The following is a 27,255-nucleotide window of genomic DNA, read 5'->3' as shown; positions in this document are numbered from 1 at the left end:
AACTATTCACCACAGTAAATAACTAAATAAATAAGTAAATAAATAAGTAATTACATAAATGAGTAAATAAATTAATAAATAAGTAAGTAAATAAGTAAATACATAAGTAAATGAATAAATAAGTACATAAATAAGTAAATAAATAAGTACGTAAGTATAAAATAAGTAAATACACAAATGAGCGACACAGTGGTGCGGTGGTTAGCATTCATGCCTCACAGCAAGAAGGTCCTGGGTTTGATTCCAACAACAGTCGATGGGGATGGGACCTTTCTGTGTGGAGTTTGCATGTTCTCCCCGTGTTTGCGTGGGTTCTTTCCGGATACTCCGGCTTCCTCCCGCCATCCAAAGATGCGTTAATTGGTTAATCTAATTGCAATCTAATTGCCTATAGGTGTGAATGTGAGAGTGATTGTTTGTCTCTGTATGTCACCCCTGTGATGAACTGGTGTCCAGGGTGTACACCGCCTTCGCACCAATGTAGCTGGGATAGGCTCCAGCGACCCCCGCGACCCTAGTGAGGATAAAGTGGGTTCAGAAAATGAATGAATGAATAAATAAATGAATAAGTAAATAAATAAATAAATAAATAAATGAATAAATGAATAAATATGTAAATAAATAAGTAAGTACATAAATAAATAAGTAAATAAATTAAAAAGTAAATAAATAATTAAATAAGTGAATTAATTAATAAATACATAAGTAAGTTAAATATTAAATTAGTAAGTAAATAAATAAGTAAATAAATAAATGAATAAATTAATTAAAAAATATGTAAATAAATAAATAAATAGTTAATTAATTGATAAATAATATGTAAATAAATAAATAAATACATAAATAAATAAGTAGATAAACAAAAAAGTAAATAAGTAAGTAAATAAATAACTTAAAAAGTAAAAAAGTAAGTAATAATAAGTAAATACATAAGTGAGTAAATAAATAAATTAATAACTACACAAATAACTAACTAACTAACTAAATAAATAAATAAATAAATAAATAAGCAAGTAAATAAGTAAATGCATAAGTACATAAATAAATAAGTAAATACATAAATAAATACATATATAAGTACGCAAGCAAACAAACAAGCATGTAAATAAATAAATAAATAAATAATCATAATGTACTAGTCTGTGGATGACATGTTACAGATCCGAATGTTATGAAACCAACCTTCTGTTCACCAGAATTCATCCAGTCACAACAGACCTGGTTACCCCTAAAGACTGGAAGCTACACCTTTATTAACTGTCTTTGGATTTATATGAACCTCCTGCTGAACTTTTATCCCATGACTGTACAAACAGGAAAGGTCAAAGGTCACAGGCTAGCAGAGTCAGCGAACTTTCCTATGTTTGCATTCTGTGAATCAGCCAATCAGAAGAGGCCTGGCTCATACTGTCCCTCTGTCTTGCTGCTCGTCTTCCTCTTCTTCCTCTTCTTCTTCTTCTACAGCAGGTGAATGATGCACACCAAAGGAAACTGGTGAGACTGAAACCTGATCAATAACCTGATCAGTCTTTGGTTTAACAGACAGTATTATGAGCATTTTCACCAAATAAACTAACATGTCTTTAAATGTTACTAAATGCTAAATGTTTGGGTTTTTTTAGTTTAACTAATTGCATGTTTTTTTTTCACTGACTTTGCTGCAAATTTACCTCAGTTTATTTATGTTTATTAAAATATCTGATATTTAATGGGTTCTCAGGATAAAATAAGTCTCAGCGTCACCCTGTATCTGTCAGGGCAGTGTGTGTTTTTGTGTTGACCTGTTGTCTTCTGAATGACAGTGTGTTTTGTTTCATTGTTTTTAAGGTTTGTTTTGCTGCTATATTGATATGTTTTTCTGTTTTGTGCTATTTTTTTTAACGTTGTAGTATTAAGGATCTTTGTTGTTTTATTGATTTGGCATTGTTTAATTTTATTTTTAAGTTTTTGTTGTGGTTTTTGTTTTATGTTTTGTTGTCATATTTTGTAGTTGTTTTGATGATGTTTTGTTTCATTCATTTTGAATTCAGTTAGTAGTTTCATTTATGAGTTATGTGAATTATTTTGGTTTATTTAGTTGTTTTATTGTTTTATGTAATTTTGCATTGTTTTTGTTTTTGTAGAGAAATGTCACTATATATCTTTTATGGTGTGTTTTACAAATTTTTATAGTAACTTTTATGTTCATCTCATTACGGTCCGTATATTGAATGTCTTTCCATTCATTTCCTTATGTGTTTAACTGTGTACTTTTCTGTATGTAATGAATAAAAGTCCTTGAAGCAGTGAGTTAAATTAAGTTTATATACCAGGCTGCTGAGCGTTTGGTCACATGGTTTAGTTATATAGAATAATGAGCAATTCTGTAGACCTGAGTTATGAAAAAGGCTTGTTTTTGATGTTATTTATTCTGTCAGAACGTTTCATCATCACGTGTCTCTTTTCTGTTGGAAAACGTTGTCATCTTACAGCTGCAGTTAAATTTATTGTGAGTGTGTTTCTCTGTTAATCATCAGCTTTTCTACAAGAAACTCACACTTTACACCTGTTAAACAACTGTGTCCCTTTGCAGCAGGTCAGTGTAAGTCCTGTCTTCAGTTCAGGTGTAAAGTCCAGATTAAACTGAAATACACATTAAAACTCCTTTAACACTGTTTGGTTTATCTGAATGGCTCTAAAGACAAAATGTCCAAATTAAACTGTTATCTTTGAACACTTTGCTGGTGAAAAGACTAAAAATGTTACCCATCCTCCTTGTACCTTATGGCACATTGGACTTTGATATGAAAAATATCAAACTGCAATTATCAGCAACGAGAAGAATAATGGAACATCACATTGTAGATGATGATAACTTTATAACTTCAATGTACAACTACATGAAAATAATAACAAGTGTCCATCAGGAACCAGATTGAAGTCAGTTTCAGACCTTGAACATTGGAAATTGACAACATAGTCCAAGTGTCATTATTAATTATCAGGAACCCAAAAAAAAACCTCACAAATACTACACTGAAAACCCCTTTTTATAAACATTACAAAACTAGAAATAAGAAAATATGACAGTCACTTTGTCTGAATGAAGATAAGCTACTGACTCTTTGACCTTTGACCCCTCAGCTGCTGTTCCTTCGAGGACTACAAACTGACGACTGACTGGCTGCTGAACCGGACAAATCTGAGGCCGAAAGTTGCTGTGATTTGTGGCTCTGGACTTGGCCTTTTGGCCGATGCCGTCTCCAACAAAGTGAGCTTCAGGTACCAGGACATCCCCAACTTCCCTGTCAGCACAGGTGAGGCCTGAGGGCGGGGCTTACCAGAGGGGCAGGGCTCTTTTCATGTGATGTCATCATGATGTAATTTCCTGTGTTAGTCCCAGGTCATGAGGGTTGCCTGGTATTTGGGACAGTCGACGAGACACCCTGTGTGTTCATGCAGGGACGTGTCCACCTGTATGAAGGTTACTCCCTCTGTCAGGTGAGGCAGGTCACAGGTCAGAGCCAATGATATTCGACAAAATAGCCCACTGTAGGTGTAAACATTCGACGGGGTCTTTAAAGGGAGACCACAGTCTGTTCTGCTTACATTTTGTGAGACGAGCGTCAGTTTCAGGTGCTACACCCAGTACGGCCCCTGTCCTATCACTCTACAGCCTGACATGCAGCCAAACATAGAGGAATTTGATGCCATTTTTCATCTTTTTATCCATGTAATCAAAGCTAGAAATACCAAACTCAACAAACATCTCACTAATCTCTCCCATCACAACTAGGTCCACTCACAATTAACTGTCATAAACATTAAGAAAATATTCAGTGACATTAAAGAACTGATACCATGAGTGAGCTGTCCAGTTTCATCAAAGGTGAAACAGCTGAGATGGAATCTTTCACCTTCAGCAGAATACCTCCAGTCAGAAGTCAGCAACCTACCTAAGATGATAGAACTGAGGACAGAAGTCTACAGGTTTTCTGAGGGTTTGGGTACTGTTTGGGTTGTTCTAGCAAGTTTGTGGAGTCTAGAAGTCCTTCAACAAGAAAGTAATGTAGAAGGTGTAACAAGACAAAAACAACATAAAAGATGTAAAAGGACAAAAACAATGTAAAAACACATCGTAAAAGGAACAAGACGAAACCACAAAAACAGTGATTGTGCAGTCTACAGGTCCTTCCACAACATTATCTGTCTGTTTCTTGACCTGTCTCAGGTGACGTTTCCTATCCGGATGTTTAAGCTGATGGGGGTGGAATCTGTCATAGTAACAAACGCTGCAGGTGGAATCTGTCCAGACTTTAAAGTTGGTGACATCATGGTTATCAAAGATCACATCAACCTGCCGGGATTTGCTGGAGAACATCCACTGTGTGGACCCAATGACGAGCGGTAAACATTATTTATGCCACACAATGCTTATGCAATGGCACAAAAAAAATGACATTTATTTACATCCAGTGTTGCATTAATATACATTAATTCACTGTGATCTTGTATTGATGATGGGAGTCAGACTACTGCGTAAACTCTTCTCCACTGGAGCCAAAATGTTGTCGATGGGGTTCAGGTCTGGACTCTGTGGTGGCCCATCCATGTGTGAAAATGATGTTTCATGCTCCCTGAACCACTCTTTCAGAATATGAGCCTGATGAATTTCACATTGTCCAATGTTTACACTCCTGAACAAACTGACTGTTGTTTTTAAAAACTGTATTTTCAGTCAGTTCATAGTTTGAGGAACTGGCTCCTTTCTGACAACATATACATATACATCGACATACATTATACATATACACAGACACAAACATACATACATATATATATATATATATATATATATATATATATATATATATATATATATATATATATACACATACATTATACATACATACAGTACATACACATATACATACACACGTATACACAAACACATACGTATGCATATACACATACATACACACATATACGTATATAATACATATATACATACACATACATATACATATATTATACACATATAAATACACAAACACATACGTATACACACATACATATACACATACGCACATATACACACACACATATACATATACAAATGTTGTGTTTGTTGATGGCTTGTAGTTTCGGGATCCGGTTCCCGTGCATGTCAGACGCCTACAGTAAGCAGATGCGCCGTTTGGCTGTAGATGTCGGCACTGATCTCGGCTGCAGTAATTTTATCAGAGAAGGAGTTTACTGTATGGTGAGCGGACCAAACTTCGAAACCATCGCTGAGGCCCGAATGCTGCTGGTTCTGGGCTGCGATGCTGTGGGTAAGAAGAAACAAACCACTGAAGGATAAAACCCTGTTGAAATATGATAGATATCAAATAGAGCTATTTAACTTTATCAAACCTACAGAGTTTAGCCTCAGCTCAGACTGACTCATCTGTTGTTTCTCCTCCTCCTCAGGTATGAGTACAGTACCTGAAGTGACGGTGGCAAAACATTGTGGACTCAGAGTTCTGGGTCTGTCACTCATCACCAACAAGGTCAGAGGTCAACAATGACAACACAATGTACCTGTGTTGGTGAACCAGTCCTGACATACCTTTGTCGTGACATATCTGTACAGGTGTCTGTGGACTACAGCCGGGAGGAGAAAGTGAACTATGAGGAGGTTCTTCAGATCAGTAAAATGAGGGCTGAGGTTCTGCAGAAGATCGTCACACAGCTCATCTCTCGTCTTCAGCAGCAGAGCATCAACACTCACTGATCTTTATGTCTTTCAGATCTCCTTCAGAGTAAAACGCAGTGAAATCAGTCTGTATAAGTACAGTTTCAAAATAAAAGTCTATTTTTAACAATCAAGCAGTCTCTCACATCTACATCTATCTCCACACTTGACTAGTTCTTTTCCAGTTCTGATTCTAGTACGCTTACATCCCTGTCACACTCATCTTGAACAACACTGAATGCAGAACATGTCGACAGTGACTCAGTAAAATAGAGCTCTAGAGAAGCTGTTTTAATGAAACATATGCTGATGAAGAAGCACTGTGACATTAAAATGACCAAATCCCTACAAACTAAAATGCCAGTTAAGGTATGTCTTCATCTAAATTTGTCATTTCCAGTCTGTACTTGCTGCTAAGTCTGCTGTTCTTGCACAAAGAAGGGACAAGAATGACAGTCCTGATATTCAAATATTCCCCCAGTGGTAGAATTATTTCAGCAGAAAACATCCTGTGAAGCAAGCTAGCAACTAATGGCCTTCAGATAACACTGTTTACCTTGACTGTGCAACAAAAGTTAACAAATGACAAAAAAAGATCCTGTTAAGCAACTACAGGTAGGAATGTAGAGGGCATTCAGGGGTACTTCTGCCAACCTCTAATGGATTATGACCATGTGTTGAACTGTGGTCAGAGCTCATGATCTGTCAACAGGCTGTCTTGTTGGGTCAGAATCTCTTAATTTGTTCTTCTGCTGCTTGTTTTGATTGAATTTCCATTTCTAAACAGTTAGTGGACATGACAGTTGCACATGTTGTCTACGGCCTTTGACCTTTAACAACAGTTGTGACATAATTTTTGGTGGATGAGGAGTTTGCTTTGGAAGCAAGAACAGTTTCCCAAGCCACCTGTGTTACCTCCCTTATCTCATGTATTGAGTATTTTTTTTCATGCATTGATTTAACTTTCACCATCTGGGTCATATTGTTCAGATCAGTCAGATTGTTTTGTAGCTCTCATCTTTAGTTTGCTGATTACAGTGTTGTCAATTAAATCATGTTTTTTCATTGTGCTACATTGTTTTACATTTATCATTTTCCTCATATTTTCCTTTTTTACCTCTTATATTGCTTTAGTCTCTTTATTGAGTTGCATGTTTTTCCATTGTTCTCATCTTCATTTCCCCCCTTGTCATTTGAGTCTTTCTTTACATGTCATTTTCATTATTATTTGAACGTCTTATATCATGTTTGTCATTTATTATGTCTTTACTTTCACACTCTTATCGCAATAGTGGATCTCCATTAAGTATTAAGTATCTGAGAACATTTTTGGCATTATCTTCCAGCTTTATGTGAACAGTCCTGAGATGTTATAGGCACAGTTTGGAGGGATGAACCCTGGGCACAATATCTTCAAGACAATAAGCTATGTCTCCTAAATGACTTGTAATGAAAAATGTAATGCTGTGCTACTTTTTCCTTTGCATCAGATTCGGTGTAGTTCCCACAAGCCATTTAATTGTCAAAATCATAATGGAAGGCTACAAATCTTAACCAAAACACTTCAATTCATCACTACTAGTTTCTGAACCTTTTATGTACAATATGTTGGTGTATGTAAGAGGAGTTCAGGTTTATGTCTTTTTTTAGGATATGTCCAAAGAGTCTGATGCAGAAAGTCTTCATATGAAACATTTATTGTGAAAAAAACAAAACAAAACTATGCATAAATCAGAAAATAATCATCTATCAATAAAGTGACAGACATGGTAATTTATAGAACATAAACATTAAAACCAACATAAATCCTGTATTTCATTTAACATGTTAAAATGTTTCTCTAAGTGAAAACGTACAATCGTCTTTAATATCAGGCCTCAATGTGATTGGTTATCTCAGCTCAGGTGGACGGGCACCCCTGCTGGGAGGACATTTCAAGGAGAGCTAATTGGCTGAGTGTTTTCAGGACCCTTTAGTGCTTCTGATCATGGCCTCCATCATCTTCCACTGCTCTGGAGTCACCTAATACACAAAAATACATGTTATCTTGTTTCTCTGAATGATTGACACATGTTCAAGTCATTTTATCACCTTATCTGAGAAAAAAAAGCCAAAACTTAATCACATCAGTGTTTAACTGAATCTAGAAGAGGGGAAGAAAAAGAGATATATTCTGTGTGGCACTCACCCTGCGCAGGTCATTAAATTCTCCAGCCATTGACACATATTCTCCTCCATCAAACCGAATCACCTGAAAAAAGCAAACACACAATATAATCTAGTAGCATTTAAACAATGAACACCAAACTATCCCAAAAAAAAAAAAAAAACAGGCATTTGTTCAATATTTAAAATCAGCTTACAAGTTGATTACAAGACTTGTATTATTTCAAATGTTTCCATCAATGGTTACTATTTTAACTATTATAAATTTATGAACTACTAACAGTTACATTTGGTCATTTGTTACTAGTTTATAAATTAATATCAATGTGTTGTTTCGCCTGATCCTGAAGGTCTGACCGTTCTAAACCAAGACTCAAGTTTTAAATGAACTTACAGCTCCAGACATCCAGGTGGCGTAGTCGCTGCTCATATATGCTGCCAGGTTTGCAATCTCTTCAGGTTTTCCAAGTCGACCAACTGGTATTCGACTGATCATGCCTTTCTCGAAGGCTCCAGTTGGATCCAGACGACTAAACGCCCCCTGACAACAAACACAACAAAGACAGATAAACAGCAACACAGAACCACAAGTAAATAAACTGCTAGGCTGCACCTGGTGGACAGTACCTTGGTTCTAATGGGTCCAGGCTGGATGATGTTAAATCTGAGGCCGTAACGTCCCCACTCTGCAGCCAGAGACCTGAAACAGTCACACTGTTACTACAGTACCGCAATAGACAACTGTCTGACACCATTAAAATAAGTCTTTTTGCCTCATTTGTCTTGTTTCATCTTTTTCATTGTTTTATTTGTTGTTATTAACTCATGGATTCACCATGAGATCACTTTTACTATGTTTTATAGTTTTATCTGGTTGATGCTGATGCCACATGTAAGGAGCAGAATACAGATATTTGTGTGAAAATATAAGGAGAAAAAATTTGGAAAATAACCCAAAGTATAAAACAGCATTAAAATTAAATATGTCTGATGGTTTGATTGTCTAGGAGATGCCCCAGTGTGTGTGATTTAAGATGATCGAAACAACTAAATAAAGGTCAAAGGTCAGACTGACTTGTAGAGAGCTTCCACTCCAGCCTTTGCCGATGCACTGGGAACAACAAATCCAGAACCGGACTCAGCATAAATGGTGGTGATGGCCAGGAAGGCTGCACCTAGACAGCAATAGTATACCATAAATAACACAGACCAGCGGCAATGTGACATCTGTCTGACCTCTAACCCCTCTGAGGTCAACAGATGTCATAGAGGATCTTTCTATGAGTGAACTCTGACCTCTCTGCCTCTAGATCAGAATGCATGTGACCTCTAACCTTTCTGTTTCTGGATGAGCCTCTTTCCTAGCTCCAAGGTGACAAACGCTGTTCCATTCAAGACGATATCAGTGATGCTCTTCCAACCATTCGGGGACAGACGTTCTGACGGACACACAAAGTTTCCTGCTGCATTGTTGATGACGATCTGTACCAATCAGGAGGCAGGACACTGCGATGTCATCAACAGCCTCATTGTGTAATAGATATGAGTTAACAATTGTTAAACTATAGATAACCATTAACCCAAAAGTCCACCCTATGGCTTCAGTACTCTAACATAAAAATAATTAACACATTACATGATGAAATGAACTATGTACACACATGAAAAACACAACATAGAGCAAAGTAACATTTAAAAATGTCATGTAAAATAGGTTCAGATCTGTTTAATCTGACAGGCCTGAACCCTGGTGTGTTTGTGTGTTCTTACATCAGGAAGTCCTGCCATCTCCTCCATCTGATTAACGCATTGGGAAACTGCCTGAGGATCTCTCACATCACACTGAACCGCATGAACCTGAAACACAGAGGGGACGGTTATACCAGTTCTAGATCTGGTTCAGCCTTCAGTTTTTACTCTGGTTAATCACCTTGTTTCCAGTCGCCTTGCTGATCTCTTCAGCTGTCTGCTGCAGAACATCCACCTTTCTGATAAGTAGAACAAGTTTTTAAAAGACAGAGCTTGACCAACAAATGAAAAAAAAATCTGCAAACAGGCGTTAAATTTGTAAATTTTTGGTCAGTATTATTTTTTTAAACATTATGTAAAGAATCTGGAAACTTTCTGTGAATCTTCTGTAAAAAAAAAAAAAAAATGTGACTTTGGTCTCAGTGACATAATGAAGCATCTTTTAATGTCAGTTTTTATTTTTTGGTGTTTTAAAATAAGATCCAACTGAAAATTGAAAGTAATTAAATTCAGACTGTGCTGCTGTGCCCACAAATACAACTGTTTACACCCATTGACCTCTGACCTGCTGGCGATGATGCACTGAGCTCCAAGGTGTGACAGAGTTGTTGTCATGGCACGGCCCAGTCCAGTCCCGCCCCCGGTAATGAAAGCCACCCTGTTGGTGAAAGTTCCTGGTGGCAGCATGACACCATCGACAGACGGGAAGAAGGACGACTGAGGAAGAGGAGGAGCCCCAGACTGAGGAAGAGCTGAGGACCTGTGGAACCAGGCCTGACAGGGAGACAGACCAGTGAGGCAGACGCTCCAGACTCAACAGAATCAATGACGAAGACTCGAACTGGACATAATTACAGACCAGATCCAAATAATACACATCTAACATTTTACCAGCACTAAAAGCTTGACTTGCATATATAGTTCTGTCTGACTGTGTTAATGTGTGTAATATGTTTATTTATTTACAAATAAATGTCTCTGGATGTGTTCATGTGTTTAGTTTCCTTAGAGCTACTTCACACATTGCATTTCCCCCACTAAGAATAAGAATGATGCACAAACTGATATAAACACTACATCGACAGAAAACAGATTGAAAAAAGGAACAAAATATTCAATAAAAGGAATGAATAGTAGTTGAATAAAGACATTGATCAGTTTCTTTAAAAAACAGGATTTTTTTGCTGCCAGGATTGAAATAAATCTGTGGGCGTGGCTTGTTTGACAGGTGAGGGTTAATCTGAAGAAATATGGATAAATATTGTTATTTGACCAGTAGGTGTGACATAAGTGCATAATAGGTGATGTTGACCCCATGTGTTTTTAGGCTACTTTAAACATTTCTCTGAATAAAAATACTGTATTCAGAAATTGGCTTGTTGGGAAATGTAGTGTTTGACCATGTCCAGTCACATAAGGTTAAACAGATGAATTCATGAACTAACTGTCGAGCTCAGACCATAATGATCCAGATAAACCTGCAGAGATTTGATGTTAAATTGTCAAACGTTACTTGGTGTCTTTCCAATAAAGCATTTACACACATTTATATCAGTTCAGGGTCTGAATCGTCACTGTATTAATGATTATTTAGTACTAACAGAAAATCAACAGCTGACTGCTTTCACTGACAACAAATTTTTGCATTAAATCCGTTCATTCTGGTGCCTCACCCTTTGAACCGGAGTCCTTGCTGCTCCTGAAACTTTCCTCCACAACAAACCTGCCGCCATGTTGCCTGCACTCTGTGACCTTTGACCCACTTCACAATAATGTGAATGAGAGGAAGAGACCAACGAAGAAGACGCTTTTCTGAACTGACGGGACGATTACACACAAGTATTTCTACATTTAAATTATTATTTGATTGCATGTCATAATATTGAACTGATAGTAAAACACCATATGTTTACGTTTATCTTAAACCAAACTGATCGATAATAAACTCGTCCCCCTTCATGCACAGTGGTTCAGTCCATACAGTGACGTAGATCTCGTGTTACCGTAATGTCACTATAACGTAATAAGTTTATTTAACAGTTCCTCGTTGTTTTTGATCATGGGCAATCGTTACGTGGCTCCTAATTAATGATCAAATATTTTAATTGGTTATGCATTTGGAATCTGATAATCTAATACACAGATTATTTTACTGTGACGAGCTTCCGGTTTATTGGGACATTTACGGTAACAGATCCACAGTCCGTAGTGGTCTGACCGGGTCCCAGGTATGTAGTGGTCTGATCAGAGTCAGATCACAGGAATGAGGCTTCAGGTGATCGATCACACTGATCAGGTATCGATAGGGGATCACGGATGGAGGAGCGGATGGCAGAACCCAAACTGGTACTTGTCTTCAGCGGGAAACGTAAGTCCGGAAAAGATTATGTGACGGACCTGATCCAGAACTGGTAAGAACTACAGCCTGATCCAGAAGCACAATCACGCAGCTCCACACCTTCTCCACACGTTGATAAAGTATCCACATAAAGATTCGAGTCAACTTTACATCTGTGTGTGTGCCATTTTTCAGTCCTGATTCATGTTTACTCCTAAATCCTGCATATATAATTTCTGTCCCTGACTTTAGTTTTGAACATAGTAGCTTCAGATCTGGGTTTACATTCATTGTTCATTCCTTTTTCATTTCACACCTGTTCATATCATATTCACAATCACATCTACTCCACCACAAGAGACTTCAGCACCACTGATGATAGAAACATGAATCCACATCTTGGGAGAAGTTTAAAACTAATTTATCACATACATTTTATAACATATAATGGTTTCCTGTAACTGTATTCACGACATAGAATTATTCAAGTGGTGGATTTTATCTTGTGTAAACATTGATTTTTTTTTTTTTTGTTCATCTTGTTGGATGTTTGACAAGTTCACTCAGAATCTGATAATGTTAATGACATTTTTCTGAGATTTTGAATATGTTGGCTCCCTATATGCCAACTTCTTCAGTTTAGGAGCAGATGTCTGCTGCATCCTCCGTCTGTCCGGTCCTCTCAAACAGCAGTATGCACAGGTCAGATGTTAACTGCTGCTGTAACACGCACACACTGTGTTTCTGTCGCCATGGTTACTACTGACTAACACTGATTCTGGTTTTCCTGCAGGAACATGGTCTGGACCTGGACCAGCTGTTAGGTACTGGTCCTTATAAGGAGCATTATCGAGCTGATATGATTCTCTGGGGAGAAACTAGAAGACAACAGGACCCGGGATTCTTCTGTCGCTTAGCAACCAGAGGAGCCCAGCAACCAGTGTGGGTATGTCACCGACTGTTCTTCTTCTTCTGATGCTGTCTTTCCTGATCAGCTGACCTGTGTGCTTTGTGATTGGCCAGGTGATTAGTGATGCAAGGCGGATGTCAGACCTGCAGTGGTTCTGGGCTGAGTTCCCCAAACAAACCCAATGTGTCAGAGTTCAAAGTTCAGAAAATACCAGAAGACAGAGGGGGTGGAGCTTCACCATAGGTACCTCACACTTTTACCTGTCATGTCAGTTTGTCTATTGATCTGTTACTGTACAACACAACATTGTAACTCTGTTCAGTTTGTGTTCTACTCTTATGTAAATATGTTGCCTGTTGAGTTTTATGACTAGTATTATAATTTTTTCTATTGTTTATCTTTTGCTGTATCTTTCTGCTTGTACAGTTTTTTCTTGTACAGTAATCTGTTGCTTCTTTGACCAGTGAATTTCCCCGTTGTGGGATCAGTAAAGTCTAATCTAATATAATCTAACAAGACAAAGATATAAAAGATAGAAATATAAAAGACATCAGTAAAGTTGAGGTTCAAATTGTTAAGTACACAACTGCTTCTAAGGTTTACTGTTGACTTTTATACTCTGAGGACAGATTAGAACCTGCCTTTGTCCCTTTTACTGTAATAAAGTAGTTGAATCAGTACTACTTCACTCTTACCTGTTGTCTGTCTGTGACTCAGGTGTGGATGATGCGGAGTCAGAGTGCGGGTTGGACAGTGGGGTGGAATTTGATTGGATCATCACTAACGACACCGATGCCCCATCTTTGGAGGAGCAGCTACAGCCAATCCTGAGTCTGGCCAAGGAAGCAGCTTCATCAGTATAAACTGATCCATAAACAGTGACTGATTATTGAAACACGAGGACACAGCAGGTCTGTGGAGCTGATATGCTGACATGATACCTGACATGGTGACTATTTAACTACAGAGTTTACGGTCTCAACACAAAACATTACTGTACCTTAGGGTTAGAGTTACTTTGTTTTGAGCATCTTGTAGACAGAGTCCAGATTTCAGAACTTTTCTTCGATGTTTTCACATGTTTAATAAGCTCAGAATGTATGTGTTTTAAGTGTGAGTGTAAAAACAGACTCAGTGTCTGTATAACAAAATCTCAGTCGCATCATCATCATAAACCACCAAAAATATATTCAACCTTTAATTATCAAGTAAGGTTAAACTTGCTGTGTTTAAATGTCTGTATACCCACCAGTTCTCAGGTTTGACCAGTAGAGGATGTTTTCACATTAGTGAATGTGTTTACAGGGTTAAACTCAAATCTTTAAGACCATCATGAATGTAATTGTAGACCTGTTTCTGTTCTGATCCAGATCTGGCTGAAGTTACATTATATCAGAGTGAATTCAACAGAAACACTTACTGAGTCTATGAGACTGTCAGACTGTACAGCAACATTATCAGACTGATAAACTGTGACTGCAGTTTGATGTGGTGTTTGTAGTTTTCTTGCCAATTGTCATCAAAAACACTTTTAAAACAGAATATATTAAGATAACATTTGCTTCATAGTCACATACATTCCAAGACCCATTAGAATGTGATTTAAAACATTTCAATTTGTAATATTCAAGTGACAACTCATTCAGGACTTACATCTGTCAGGTCTTTGTGGTTCAATTTCCTGTTGCTGCCATTGTGCCTTTGAGTAGGACAGAAGCTGTGACTGAACTACCTGCATTGAGACTAAACCTAGCAGTGAAAATGTTCCATCAACAATAAAATGTTTTCAAAAAGACTAAAAACTAAATGAAAGAAAAAATCTGGTCAACATAATTGAAAATTAAATAGAACTGCAGGTAAAGATCAACTCATAATCCTTCTGTCTAAAAAAAAAAAAAAATACATTTTATGGGGTTTTAAAAATAAACCACAATATTTTCTCATTTCCAGATTCACATTTCTATTTAAAACTTGTATTTTTCTATAGCTTCGAAGGCTGATAATGCAAAACATTCCTGTTAATATGTAAGCAGCCATTTGGTTGAAGCAAAGCTGGAAGAATGCGTTTGAATTTTGTAAATGATAATTGTTTTTAAAGAAATGCAAAGAATTTTTTAAAAAAGAGATGCAACTTAAACTGAAATCAAAAGCAGAATGAATTAGTAAAAATAAAGACTCAAACATTCATATTAGATTTACATGACACTGATTTTCCTACAGAAATAAATGAAGTCTGAGTCTGTGCTTCTGTTGCAGTGACGGTGCTTTTATTTATAAAACCAGCCATGATTATTACAATGAGGTGAAATCACTTCCTTTCAGATAAAAACACTTCTAAACTTTATTCATCTCATCAGGTCAAAGGTCACCGACACTGGGTTTGGGATGGGGGGGGTGGGGGGGTCTGACCTCTGATTGGCCCCTGGTATTCCATATTCCATATATGGCAGTGGAATGCCTCATAATAATTGGCTGATCGGTCCCTTTAGCCACGCCCCCAGAGGGCACTAACATAGACAATAGAATATATTGATGTTTGTATATTTGGCTCTACTCAAAGGTTAATGTGTCAAATAAAACTAATCAGACGCAGACACATGTTAAGACAAACACTCAGAGTAACTGGTCCTTCATGAGTTGTTAATGAACAAGGGAATGAATGAGAGTGAAACTATCGATAAACATATTTTTAAGTAAAGATAAATTTAAGGTAAATCCTCTCATCATGCCCCTCTCCTATTATTGAGGGGGAGTTGGCACCGTCAGAGGGGAAAGACTCATGGTCACGTGATGGGAATGTTCAACCAAGGGGGTCGCAGAGTTGGACATGAACTCTGACCTCCACAACAACAGAAGTAAAGGTGAGGAGTGAAGGGGATTGGCCACTGTCCCTGACATAGAGCGCCGGGAAAAGCAAGGGGAGGGGTTAGCGTGCTCATTGGGTGGGGTTAGTGGTTGGTGGGGGGAATTTAACAGTCAGGGCTCAGCAGGAGTTGAGTTCCTCCAGAGTTTCGCTCAGAGTGGCTTGGAGCTTCACATTGGCTTCACGGGCTGAAGTCAAGTCATCTGTTTACAAACAAACAGTTTTAATTATAGATGCAGTCAGATGTGTAGTAACTGAGTCATTAATGGTAAAAAAGTAGGTTAACACTTTTCTCTCGGTTCAAATCTCTTCCCTCAGTTTAAGATTTTAAATTGCTTCCTTGGTTTTAAAGCCAAGTGCTTTCTCTTCCTAAAAATGGGATTCTGGCCATGTTCAATAACAATCTACACTATATGGACAAAAGTATTGGGACATATTATGGCTACAGCTCATAAGATGTCCTGTTCATGCTGATTTGAGATATAAACACCAATATTTCCTTAAAGTTTGATGGGAGATTTGAAGAAAGGAGATGGTTAGATGTGGTAGAAAAATTATTTACAGTCAGAACACAAAATTATTATATATTATAGAAATTTAGAGGTAGAACACTTAAAATCATAGTCATGGATAAAACAAAAACAAAATCAATGAGAGAAATTAAGTAAAGACCATCTCCGAGGTATTTTGGAAGCAAAGATAATGTAAACAAAACTAACCAATGCAATGGTATTCGTCACAATATAAAATTATATTATGACATTTGTCATTATTGCTTTGTAGAACAGAGCCATTAGAAACGAAACACCTGAATTCAACGTGTCCAAATACTTTTGTCCATATAGTGCATTTGTAGATACAAACGCTGTTACAAACAGACCTACCTTCAAGACTATCGATGGATTTCTCCAGTTTGGCCACTGTACTCTCTGCAGCCTCAGCTCTGAACTCGGCCTGGATATCAGGAAATAAACAGGAAGTCAGCAAGAAACCAACAAAAAGCCATCCCAAAATTAGCAGGAAGTGAGCAAAAGCCAAACAGGAAACAGAGAACTCTCTGGATATCTTCAGTTGTTTGTTGAACCTCGGTTCATTTTGTCTAACATTCATGTTGTCTTCATATAGTGCTCATGTCTCACCTCCCTCAGTTTGCTGCTCAGGTTTTTAATCTCCTCCTCGTACCTGTCTTCTTTCCGAGAGTACTGATACAAACAAAGACAGAATTAGAAGAGTGCACATATCCGCCTGAATCCAGGTGTCACAGATGTAACATCAGGACAGTAGGTACAGATTACTGTAGTCATCATTGAGGGTTTGGGTTTGCATAGTTCCTCTCACCTGTCAACTTGTGAGTCTGCTAACAGGTGACTATTTAACACATTAAAACACACCGACATCACAGGTGGGCGGGGTCAGGTGAGTTAAACACTGCTCCTCCTACCTTCTCCGCCTGCGCCTCCAGAGACTTTGAACCAGTGAAGACAGTTTTCAGCTCCTCATCCAACCCTCGACACTTACTGCAGGTCAAAGGTCACATGAGGGAGACACAAACAGGTTTACAAACAGGGGAGCACACAAGACCTTTAACCTTCTGGGTGTTATCTAGGGTCATGCACAGAGCAGCGGGAGGAGGAGGAGCTGAAGCAGCGGCTAAAGTCAGAGGTCAGAGGTCACGGAGGCAGCAGGAGCAGGTGAAAGGTCAGGTGACCCTCAGTACCTTGTCCTCAGATGCCTGCAGGCTCTTCAGGGATTGGTCGAAACTCCGCAGCTGTTCCTCCAACCTCCGAACCTTACTGTTAGGCAAATTGGGTGGGAGACCAGGTAGAAAGAAAGGTAGAAATAGAGAAAGAGAGATAGGTAGTAGAAGTAGACAGGTGTGCAGGCAGACAGGTGAACAGGTGGAGGCAGAACATGCAGCAGCGTGGATGCGTTTCCATGGGAAAAGACAGAAGAGACAGATGATGCAGAGTCCTGTTAGTGAAGCTCTATGAAGTTCATCATCATCGTCAAGAGTCACATGTCAGGTGTGTGTTTGTTATACCTGACTAGGTGAGTGTTGTGTTTGTTAACAGTGGAATTACTGTAACACAATTGCAAATGAATGTGTTGAGCTATGCATTTGTATCTCAGTCTATGTGATCACATCTGTAAATGTGTAAAATTATCTATAAATGCAATAAATACTAAATTTACAGCTCAGAGTAAATGTTAACTGCTCCAAATAAAGGTTTACAGATCTATGTGCCCATTTGCAGGTTTGAGGGACTTGAGCACATATATGAACGTGGTTGGGCCTCCTAAAGTAAACTGAAGAGGGTCACACTGAGGGAGATTCAATAGACCCCTATGAGCACAAGAATATTGGACCTAGATCCCAAGACCAGATCAGGGTCACTGAGGTCACATATAGAGTGTAAACTGGGAATGTCTGGTTGAGTCTTCTGTCTGAAGATGTTCAACTCCCACCTCAGACAGAGACCTGCTTTCTGAGGAAGACTGGAACAATTGCTCTGAATAGGCCAGATTAAGCATTCCACATAATGCTGTTGGTGCCTTTCAGGGCAGCGATGCCCAAACACTGTAGCTGACACCAATGGTAAAGGCACCCATTTAAGACAGGGGCTCCCAAGGTTAGACTATACATTTGTTGACTAGCCACATAACAATTCAAGATAATAGCCATTTTTAAAGATGGGCTGTCGCATTCATATTCCAACATTTTTTTTCTATAGTAACTAATGTACTTTGTTTAACTTCTAACAATTACTGCTGTGAAATTCAGCTCCAAATTCAATGTGGGGGGTGCCACAGTGGTATGGGGCACTGAGTCCACTGCTACAAGTAATTTGGTCCTTGTATGCCCTGGGACTGACCCAGGAGACACTGCAGTGAGTAAATCACTTTGTTGGTTTGGGAAAACCTTGCTGCCCCCCTAGAGGGGCTAAAAAGGGGGGGAGGGGGAGGGGACTGGGAGGTCTGGGCTACTCTGATTAAACTCTTGAACCCCAGACACAGACTCAGATAAGAGGAGGAAAGTGAACATACACATTTACAGATTTATCTACATATTTACCGATCATATATTATGCATGTTTTTTGCGTGTATCAGGCATCATGCAGTTACTATGTATATATATCATGCATTGTGTGTGACGAACTTTTCGGCCCGCTCAGCTCTGTCTTCTGCTCGTTCAAGTTCTCCTTCCACCATGACCAGTTTACGGGCCACCTGTCATTCAATCACACAGGATTTAGGAAAGGTACACATGTTTGTTGTGTATGTTTTGTGTTACATGTATGCAGAACGTGTCATAATTTGAGCCTCTGACCTCCTCGTACTTGCGGTCAGCCTCCTCGGCAATGAGTTTGGCTTCTCTGAGCTGCACTTCCAACAGCTCCATCTTCTCCTCATCCTTCAGAGCTCTGTTCTCAATCACCTTCATGCCTCTGATGAGACACAGACCGGTAAGAAGACAGAGAAAGTAGGAGAGATGATGATGTGAGTCAGGTGCTTTTCACCTCTCAATCAATCATGTGATAAGTGATTAGTTTGGCTGTCTCACCTCTCGCTCTCGTCTGCTGCCTTCTCCACTTCGTCCAGTTTGTGCAGAGCTGTGGCCAGTCTCTCCTGAGCTCGATCTAAATCATCCTCACTGAGCTGCAGACGACGATTGAGAGCAGACACCTCGGCCTCCGCCTAACAGACACAGCACAGGGAATACTGAACCCATCACCCAAGTCGCAGGTACAGTGAACCACAGAGTATTGGGACTAAAACATGCCTGACATTCTTCAACTTCTGCTATTCAAGGCATCTGACTCAAACAGCTTCTGGTGTCGAAACTGAATTGATCTGCAATTTTTAAATTTTTTTTTTTTTTATACCTGTCCTCTTCTGACGCCCCACCTGTCTCTGCAGATTTTCCACTCTTTGTTGTGCAGTATATAGAGTATGTGTGTCCAGGTGTGTGTTTACCTGTTCCCTGATCCGCTTCTCTTCCTCCACCTGCCTCTGCAGCCTCTCTGCTCTCTCGTCAGCCTCCTCTGCCTGATCTTGGAGAACTTTGATCTTCTTCTTCACTGCCTCAATGCTGTTCGCTCCCCCACTCATCTTGATCTTCTACTAAAGAGAAACACGTCATCAGATCTAACCTTCAGAGCAGGTTCATCATTCGAGTCTGGAATCCAGCACGGTGTTTCAGTTACGTTCCAACAATAACTATTAGCTTAAGACAGAGAATACATTCTGGTAAAATCTGAAGTGTTGCAACAGCTGAAACATTTCCATCATAGACATTAATTAAACTTAACACCTCAGAAGAATAACTGTGAGGAAAGTGAAATACACCAACTATACATCAACTGTTGCCAAGACTGTAACATGTTTATGTCATTTATATTTATGTGTTATGCTTTCATTTTGCAACAGCAGATACACAGAGGATGCAGATACCTTCTAACCAGATAATGCAAAGAAATAAATCAATGTAACACAATAAACCAACTTTAATATAGCATTACATTATGTTGTGAGATGACAAAAACTGATACTGACTAAATTTAACATCAGATACTAGCATTATAGTATGACAAACAGGAGAGGACTTTTTAATTTATTTTACCAGCTACTCACTTCTAACAGCTTGTTAGTGTACCATTACTTTCCCACGCATCCAATAAGGTACCTTTATACATTGTAATCATATGTTGTGTTTGACATTTTGACATTGACATAGACTGTATATAAGCTGTCACTCAAACAGCTGTCTCATCTGATAGAAAAACTTCCACTAACCATAACATTTTATTAAGAGATTATTTAGCTATTTGTTTATTTATTATACTTGTTAGAAGGCCCAAAATAAAATAAACAGACCCATAATAAATCCTTGAAAATTATTACTTTTGTAATTTTAGAAGGAAATTCAATGCAAGTCTATGGAAGCCAAACCTTTTAAGAGTGGCATCTAATAGCTGTGATTGGTAATAAGCTTTAATATACTAATGCATTGGGCACAGTTAGCAGAAAAAGTCCTTGATTCGAAGAGACTTCAATTTCCGGCGGGAAAGGACTATATAATATCATTATAATGTTAAAAGATTGCACACTTAAAGTGGTCTAATTTCTGTGTTGGTATTTCTTGTTTCGCCAGACCTAGTATAAAATGTTAAAATCGGTCAGAGTTTGATGGAGGTGAGGATGTTCTATTGAGAATCACAGAGACCCCTTAAACATTTTGGTTCTCAATTGGTTGGGTTGGATTTTAACTACCTAAAGAAATTCTGACCACTCTCAGATTAAATTTTAAAGAATTTAACTAGTTTTGATTACTGTTTTATTGCTCAGTTCTAGATCACAGAATTATGAAGTGGATTTGGACTTTTAATTATCAGGGTAATATAGGATACTTAATACTTATTTTACAGGTATTTTAAATGAGCGTTACTTATATTCGTTCTTTTTTTAAATTAATGACACTTTATCTTATGTTAGCATTCATTTATCTTTACAGTATTAATGTGTAACATTTTTATAATTCATTTACTGTTTACCTTTTAAGCTTAGAGTATATTGATAGTTTATTGTAGTTTCTCTTTAATATCTGGAATAAATAAAAATCAGTTTGTCGCTGAACTTTGTCATTAGCTCTGGTGCTAACAGACCTCCGCCCTGTTTCTTAGCCCGTTAGCTGTTAGCCCTGTACAGTCCTTTAGCAGCGTTACCTCCTTTTCTCCACTCAGGTGAATTTCGAGGGTTATTCTTACCGGTCTCGGAGTCTCGGCTGAAACACACCTGCGGATCTTGCGCACCTGTCTCGTTCTTCTTCACTTCCCTATTAGCAGCAGCTATTGCAGTTAGCAGCTGAGCTAACACTGTTTCTACCGCTCTTTAAACACTTTAACCGGGTTAACACTTCTCTCTGTCGGGTCAGGTCTAATTCTGTGAACGTCTCGGTTCTGTTTTGGGTGTCAGCTCCGCTGGGTTCGGGTCCAGGTTCGGGTTTTGACACCGAGCTACTCCGCTTCCTTATCAGCCAACTCCCAACAGCAGACTCCGCCTTTTCCGCTTGACAGCACTGCATCGGAAGTGGTGCTATAGTACAGGCTTTTCAATATAAAGGCACTAGCATAATAACATAAATATAACAACTTATTTTTTTTTCTTTTAGTATTAAAAAATTAAAATTACATTATGAAAATGTGAATAACCTGAACAACCATGCACAACTAGAAATACATATAGTGTATTAAATTGTATTTTCAAAATGCAATTTTACTTTTCCCATTAGCCAATGGAGTTGTCATTATGACTTATCATGCTATTACAATGTTGCCAGTAAAGGTGGAATCAAATATTTTTACTTCTTTCATCTGGCCAAAGATGATTACTTTGTATCTTGGTTACATACCACATGAGCTGGATTCAGATGATGTTTACCTCCTAAAGATTCTGTTGACATCAGCTAAAAAAGCCATAACAAATTGTTGAATACAGAAGGAACCACCTGCAATGGGCCTTTTTATTTCTATAGTAGAAAATATAGACTGATGGAATGCATGACTTTCACCCTCCAGCTCCAGAAGGAGCTGGGAAAAGGCACTGGAGAAAATGGACAGTCTTTGACAGTACTAATTAAAAAAAAACAAAAAAAACAGTTGATGTTGTATGCATGTTTATGTTATAATTGTCACCCCTAGACCTCACTTTCATGTTCATGTTTTTCAAAACTGAAATGTTTATAAACAAAAACTGTAAATAAGAAAAAAAAAAAAAAAAAAAAAAAGATTACTGACATGTCGGAATAGGAATAAAAAAGAGGACTTGGTCCAAAAACAGTGTTATTCAAGCTTTATGGACAACAGTGTATTTTACTAATCCAGCCCACTTGACATCACATTGGGCTGTATGTAGCCCATGAGCTACAAGTTTAACACCCTTAACATTTGCAAATTCATCCCACTGGCCAGATTAGAACTTTTTTCTTTTTGGTCCTCAGGTCCTATAGTTGACACCCTTAGTTTATAATACTTCTCTCTTCATTTTATGGTGTTTATTATCACATCTGCTATGTATTTGACAGATTAATCTAAAGTTTGTTCCCTTAAATCCTGAATATAATAATTACATGCCACGTAACAAACTCTTTTTTCATAGACAGATTTGGTCCAGATGACACTTAACATCTACCTAATGTGTCTACAGATGGACGTTCAGGAACTCCTGATGTGGATTTATATTTGTAAATTCTATGTATTTTTGTGTGAAAATAAAATAAAATATGTGCATGTAGAAAAGGAGTTGATCATACTTACTAATTCTTTGATCTGTTAAGAGTGATTTTACTAAATTCTAAACTTTATGTAATGCATCTCCATATGAAGTTCCTCATTCAGTCAGGTATTTATGCACATATATAATGCTGTTTTTGATAAGAAATGAATGTATCAGTCCTTTGTTTCTTTCACTGTTGATGTGATGTCTAATGCAAAAATAATCAAAGAAAGTACATTTACAATGATGTTAATTTAATGCAATGTTTTATTTTAAGTATGATAAAAATGTCCAGCTGATTAGATTCATGAGGTTCACATAAAAACAATCAAACTTTGCTGATCTGAGCTTTATTTACACACAAACACGAACTTTAACCTGATGATCTACTGCTTAACGTCTACAGATAACCATAAAGGCAGCCTGTTTATCTCAGTCTTTATATTTTATAATAACAGACTTTAACCTCTTCTACTGTTTAACATCTACAAATAATAAACATACAGTAAAGGCAGCCCATTTGTATCAGTCATTATATTCTTATAAAAGTCACACTGTTACATCTGTTAAACTCATTAAACACAAACACAGGTTACAAACAGGTAGGAGGTCACATGACACACAGGCCCCGCCCACTCTGAGATACAATACTGTAAAAAACACGTTATTCATTAAAAAGACTCTTCAGTTAATTTACTGAAAACTGTTCAGATTCAAACTTTAAATCAATAAAGTTCAAGTCATTTTCTTTAAACTGCGACATCAAAATGTCAACATTTTTTGTTTGTCTATCATTGAGGGAGGGGGGCTCATGTGACCTCCTCACATTGTTTTCTGTACAAACAACCTGTTTTTTGTTTTGTCTAAATAAATTTTTGTCTTTGAATTTCAGCAGAAAAAACATCCAGCAACAACAAATGACAAGATGATCTGAGGCAGTCTCTGTGGACATGGTTATAAGACTGTCCTAGCACCAGCTGTGTTTCCATGGACGGTATTTATTCAGCTCAACTGAAAACTATTGTCATTAGAATGAAATGCAGTGATGACAGAAACATTAATATAGTGATCTGATTTGTTTACATGAACCAGAGACACAGTTATTGTGTCTTAGGTTCCACCTGCTGAGAAGAGCCTGATGTGATGGAAACAATTAAAGAGGATAAATCGGTTATTCCATTTGACTTTTAGTCTTATTTTTAAATTCAGTTGATTCAGTCTTTCTTCATCTCATTTGAATAACTCTTTCTGATCAAGTATTCAAAAGTCCAGAAATCAATGATGGCATGTAATCTGAAGGAATCAGATTTGACGGTCTCCAACTTTCCAATCTGAAGCCTGTAGATAATGAACAGTAGAGTGCAGAGAATAAAGCCTTTAGGAACTCCATGTTTTTCTTTGTTCAGGCTCATGATCACAAACTGAAAAAAATTATAACATGATTAAAAATGTTTAAATAACTTGTTTTTCAAGTTTAAAACTACCCAAAGTTTATTCAAACTTTCAGGTTTCTTACGAGTAGCCAAAAACAGTTACTTCGGATTTTTCAGTTATATAAAATTCTGACATATTTATTCATGTCACTCATTCAGAAAAGTGAAGGACCGAAAACGCATTGAGACAACTGTTTTGTAAAGTCATGTATGACATGCATAAATATATGGGTAAATGTTATATTACTCCACAATGTCAGAGGGGAAGTCTGTAGAGGCAGAAAAGGACCAAGGACAGAGCTCTGAAGAACTCCACATGTGCCTTTAGTTTGTTTAGATGGATGATTAAAAACTTGGCACAAAGTCTGAAAAACTGGTTGTTTTCCACCCTTTGACTACTAAGTCATTCAACAATACTTAAAACATTTACTGTCTCCAAATCAAGTTGTTTTCTCCACAGAGCAGATTAGTTTTTACATGTTTTTGTCTGTTCATTTGAAAAGTCAACACGTTACCTAATCTTACCTCCAAACATGAGCAGGAATAAGCAAACAGAAATCAGATTCTGTTTATGTGGTTATTAGGTCATAATATTTTCAAAATATTGACCAATTTGTCAATATCAGGTTGGACCAGTCTCTTCACAGATGTTGTGACCATCTGTGACACAGACCTTTGTGCCATCTACAAACTGATGACGGCTGATTCTTTGAGGGTTTTGTCTAAAATAATGAAATTTACATTTATAGTGTAATATAATACACTGAATATAAATGAAATGCTCATGCAACCACACTGTGGAAAATACCAAATAACTCTTTAAGTGTTAACCTACTTATCAAATGTTTGCACCAACCCATTGGCTCTGACCAGATCAAACTGGATCCGTCTCTGAGGACTGAGGCGGTTAAATGGGTCATTTTTTTTCTGATGGAACTTCATATTCAGAAATATTTCTTTAATATTTAAAGAAATATCTCTCATTTTATTTAAGTATTTCTAACGTTTAGAGAAATATTTACATGTATTGTGAAATATTTTTTGTTTTAGTGAAATATGGGTTTTCTTGTTTGTTTGTTTTTTTTTTTTAGCATATTTCTCATTTACTAGAGGATTTCTAATTTTACAGAAAAAAATCTTATTTTTGATTTTATTGGAATATTTCTCTTTTTTAGCGTGCTATTCGTATCTATGGAAACACAGCTAAAACAAGGAGACTCTGGATCAGCCTTTGTCATTTTTTTTTCAACATTTTTTTCTCAGCCTTCTGATAAACAGTATTCAGAGTGAAACCACACCTGAACAGGTAAACACCGACATCATCCTTCAACTCAATGCAGGTGAGGCTAACGCTAACATGCTAACGCTAACATGCCATAAAACACCATCTTATTCCTTTGAAAACATCCAATAATATCCCCTCCCCTTCCTTCTTGTCTGTGACCATGAACATACATGTATGATACATGCTACATGTATGTTCTGCAACACAGACTCTTATATTCTCTAAAACATAAACCTACGAACACACATGTATATAAAGAGCGTTACAATAAGGTCATGTGTCCTGTTTCTATCAGATTAAAGACTTTAAACAGTGTAGTGTCCTTAACCCCGCCCCTTCTGACTGGACAGGTGTAGGCGGAGCTCCAGCTTCAGTTCCAGCTGATGTAAACAGGTCACCTGGTTACACTTCCTGTTTATATCATGTGATTTGGTTCAGCTCCAGGTCCAGCTACCTCAAATAGTCTGAGAGATCCAATGTGATTGGATAAACCCACTGGGGCATCATAGTGACATCAGTAGGGTTAACTCGGCTCACTTTCCTCTGGGATGTCCTGCAAGTCTGAGGTCACAGGTAAGTCAGGGTCATTAATTTGATCATATATGACATGATAAACATTTCTCTTAGGGTGTGAAGCTCAGTCTTATCAAAAGGATAATATACAAAGATGGAATCTAAAACTGCAGCCATATCACTGGAGAGTGAAAATCCAGAGACAGTGGATAAGATTTCACACTAGATTTCAGCATATATATTTGAAACCATTGAGTACATTTAGACACTTAACTGCTAACATTTCTGTTTGATACAGTAAAAAAAAATGCATAAAATAAACACATTATGCTCACCGTGACATATTTCTGTGTAATATTCAGATACATTAACACTTAAGTGTGTTGAAACACTTCATCAGGTGAAAGACATTGATGTTTTAGAATTTATTTACACCAATGAAATGTTTGGGAAGAAAAGAAACTGTTGTTGATGTGTCATCTCATAAAAGAAAGGTGAAAATTAAAAAGAAATATCAAAACTATTGATTTATTTATGAATTTTGATGATTATTCCAAAGCAATAAGCAAAGTTTACCCCTGTGTTTCATATTTATTATAATGGATTATTATTAGAGATTCAGCTGTTTTTATTGAGATGACTCATCTAACTCATCTGTTTAACATCACAGATTTTCTGCACTATTGAATGGGGTGTGTATAAAATTATCCACAATTATTTAGCCAGAAATTAGCTTGAAAGTTTTATTCAAACTGTAATGATTATTATAATAATAATAATGGATTAGATTTATATAGTGTTTTTCTATGAACGCATAATCAAAGTGTACAGTGGATCCATTATTCATTCACTCACACATTCACACTCTGGTGGTGGTAAACTACATATGTAGCCACAGCTGCCCTGCCTACGCCTATGGCCCCTCCGACTACCATCGAACATTCATACACCAGTGCGAATAGCAGCACTGGGGGAAAGGAGGGTGAAGTATCTTGCCCAAGGACACAAC

The 27,255-nt window shown here is 37.5% G+C and overlaps 4 protein-coding genes across 7 annotated transcripts in view; 1 reads left to right on the top strand and 3 right to left on the bottom strand.

Annotated features, from left to right (window-relative positions):
• The first annotated feature begins 1,183 nt into the window (after positions 1 to 1,183).
• Positions 1,184 to 14,994, top strand: pnp4b (purine nucleoside phosphorylase 4b). The gene is made up of 8 exons (XM_030158980.1): positions 1,184 to 1,494; positions 3,124 to 3,296; positions 3,377 to 3,480; positions 4,211 to 4,386; positions 5,122 to 5,312; positions 5,452 to 5,531; positions 5,615 to 5,723; positions 13,597 to 14,994. Exons 1-8 carry the CDS (start codon positions 1,472 to 1,474, stop codon positions 13,740 to 13,742), a joined length of 1,002 nt encoding a protein of 333 aa, XP_030014840.1. The 5' UTR covers positions 1,184 to 1,471; the 3' UTR covers positions 13,743 to 14,994.
• decr1 (2,4-dienoyl CoA reductase 1, mitochondrial) lies at positions 7,395 to 11,410 on the bottom strand. Its single transcript, XM_030158979.1, has 10 exons — positions 11,305 to 11,410; positions 10,197 to 10,405; positions 9,813 to 9,870; positions 9,653 to 9,739; positions 9,217 to 9,364; positions 8,958 to 9,057; positions 8,510 to 8,582; positions 8,277 to 8,423; positions 7,905 to 7,967; positions 7,395 to 7,738 (listed from the first exon to the last, which is right to left on the bottom strand). Exons 1-10 carry the CDS (start codon positions 11,362 to 11,364, stop codon positions 7,679 to 7,681), a joined length of 1,005 nt encoding a protein of 334 aa, XP_030014839.1. The 5' UTR covers positions 11,365 to 11,410; the 3' UTR covers positions 7,395 to 7,678.
• A 130-nt stretch (positions 14,995 to 15,124) lies between the features above and the next one.
• On the bottom strand, positions 15,125 to 21,822 carry LOC115436206 (tropomyosin alpha-3 chain-like). Of its 3 annotated transcripts, none has more exons than XM_030158984.1 (9): positions 21,509 to 21,822; positions 19,719 to 19,865; positions 19,306 to 19,439; positions 19,072 to 19,189; positions 18,901 to 18,971; positions 17,460 to 17,535; positions 16,882 to 16,944; positions 16,627 to 16,696; positions 15,125 to 15,945 (listed from the first exon to the last, which is right to left on the bottom strand). In XM_030158984.1, exons 2-9 carry the CDS (start codon positions 19,851 to 19,853, stop codon positions 15,863 to 15,865), a joined length of 750 nt encoding a protein of 249 aa, XP_030014844.1. In that variant the 5' UTR covers positions 19,854 to 19,865; positions 21,509 to 21,822; the 3' UTR covers positions 15,125 to 15,862. The 3 variants fall into 3 exon arrangements, with proteins under 3 accessions (XP_030014844.1, XP_030014841.1, XP_030014843.1); XM_030158981.1 differs by lacking the exon at positions 17,460 to 17,535 and adding an exon at positions 17,184 to 17,259 and having other exon boundaries at positions 21,509 to 21,821; XM_030158983.1 differs by lacking the exon at positions 17,460 to 17,535 and adding an exon at positions 17,184 to 17,259 and having other exon boundaries at positions 19,719 to 19,862; positions 21,509 to 21,821.
• A 1,527-nt stretch (positions 21,823 to 23,349) lies between these two features.
• Positions 23,350 to 27,255, bottom strand: part of LOC115436201 (rho guanine nucleotide exchange factor 2-like) — a 39,973-nt gene continuing 36,067 nt past the window's right edge. For both annotated transcript variants that reach the window (XM_030158976.1, XM_030158977.1), the window contains exon 21: positions 23,350 to 26,294. In XM_030158976.1, the coding sequence (XP_030014836.1) occupies positions 26,257 to 26,294 (38 nt within the window). In that variant the 3' untranslated portion in view covers positions 23,350 to 26,256. The remainder of the gene's footprint in view (positions 26,295 to 27,255) is intronic.

Source organism: Sphaeramia orbicularis, chromosome 16 (assembly GCF_902148855.1).
Source record: "Sphaeramia orbicularis chromosome 16, fSphaOr1.1, whole genome shotgun sequence".
NCBI classification, from domain to species: domain Eukaryota; kingdom Metazoa; phylum Chordata; class Actinopteri; order Kurtiformes; family Apogonidae; genus Sphaeramia; species Sphaeramia orbicularis.
This window is presented reverse-complemented; position numbering and strand designations above follow the sequence as displayed.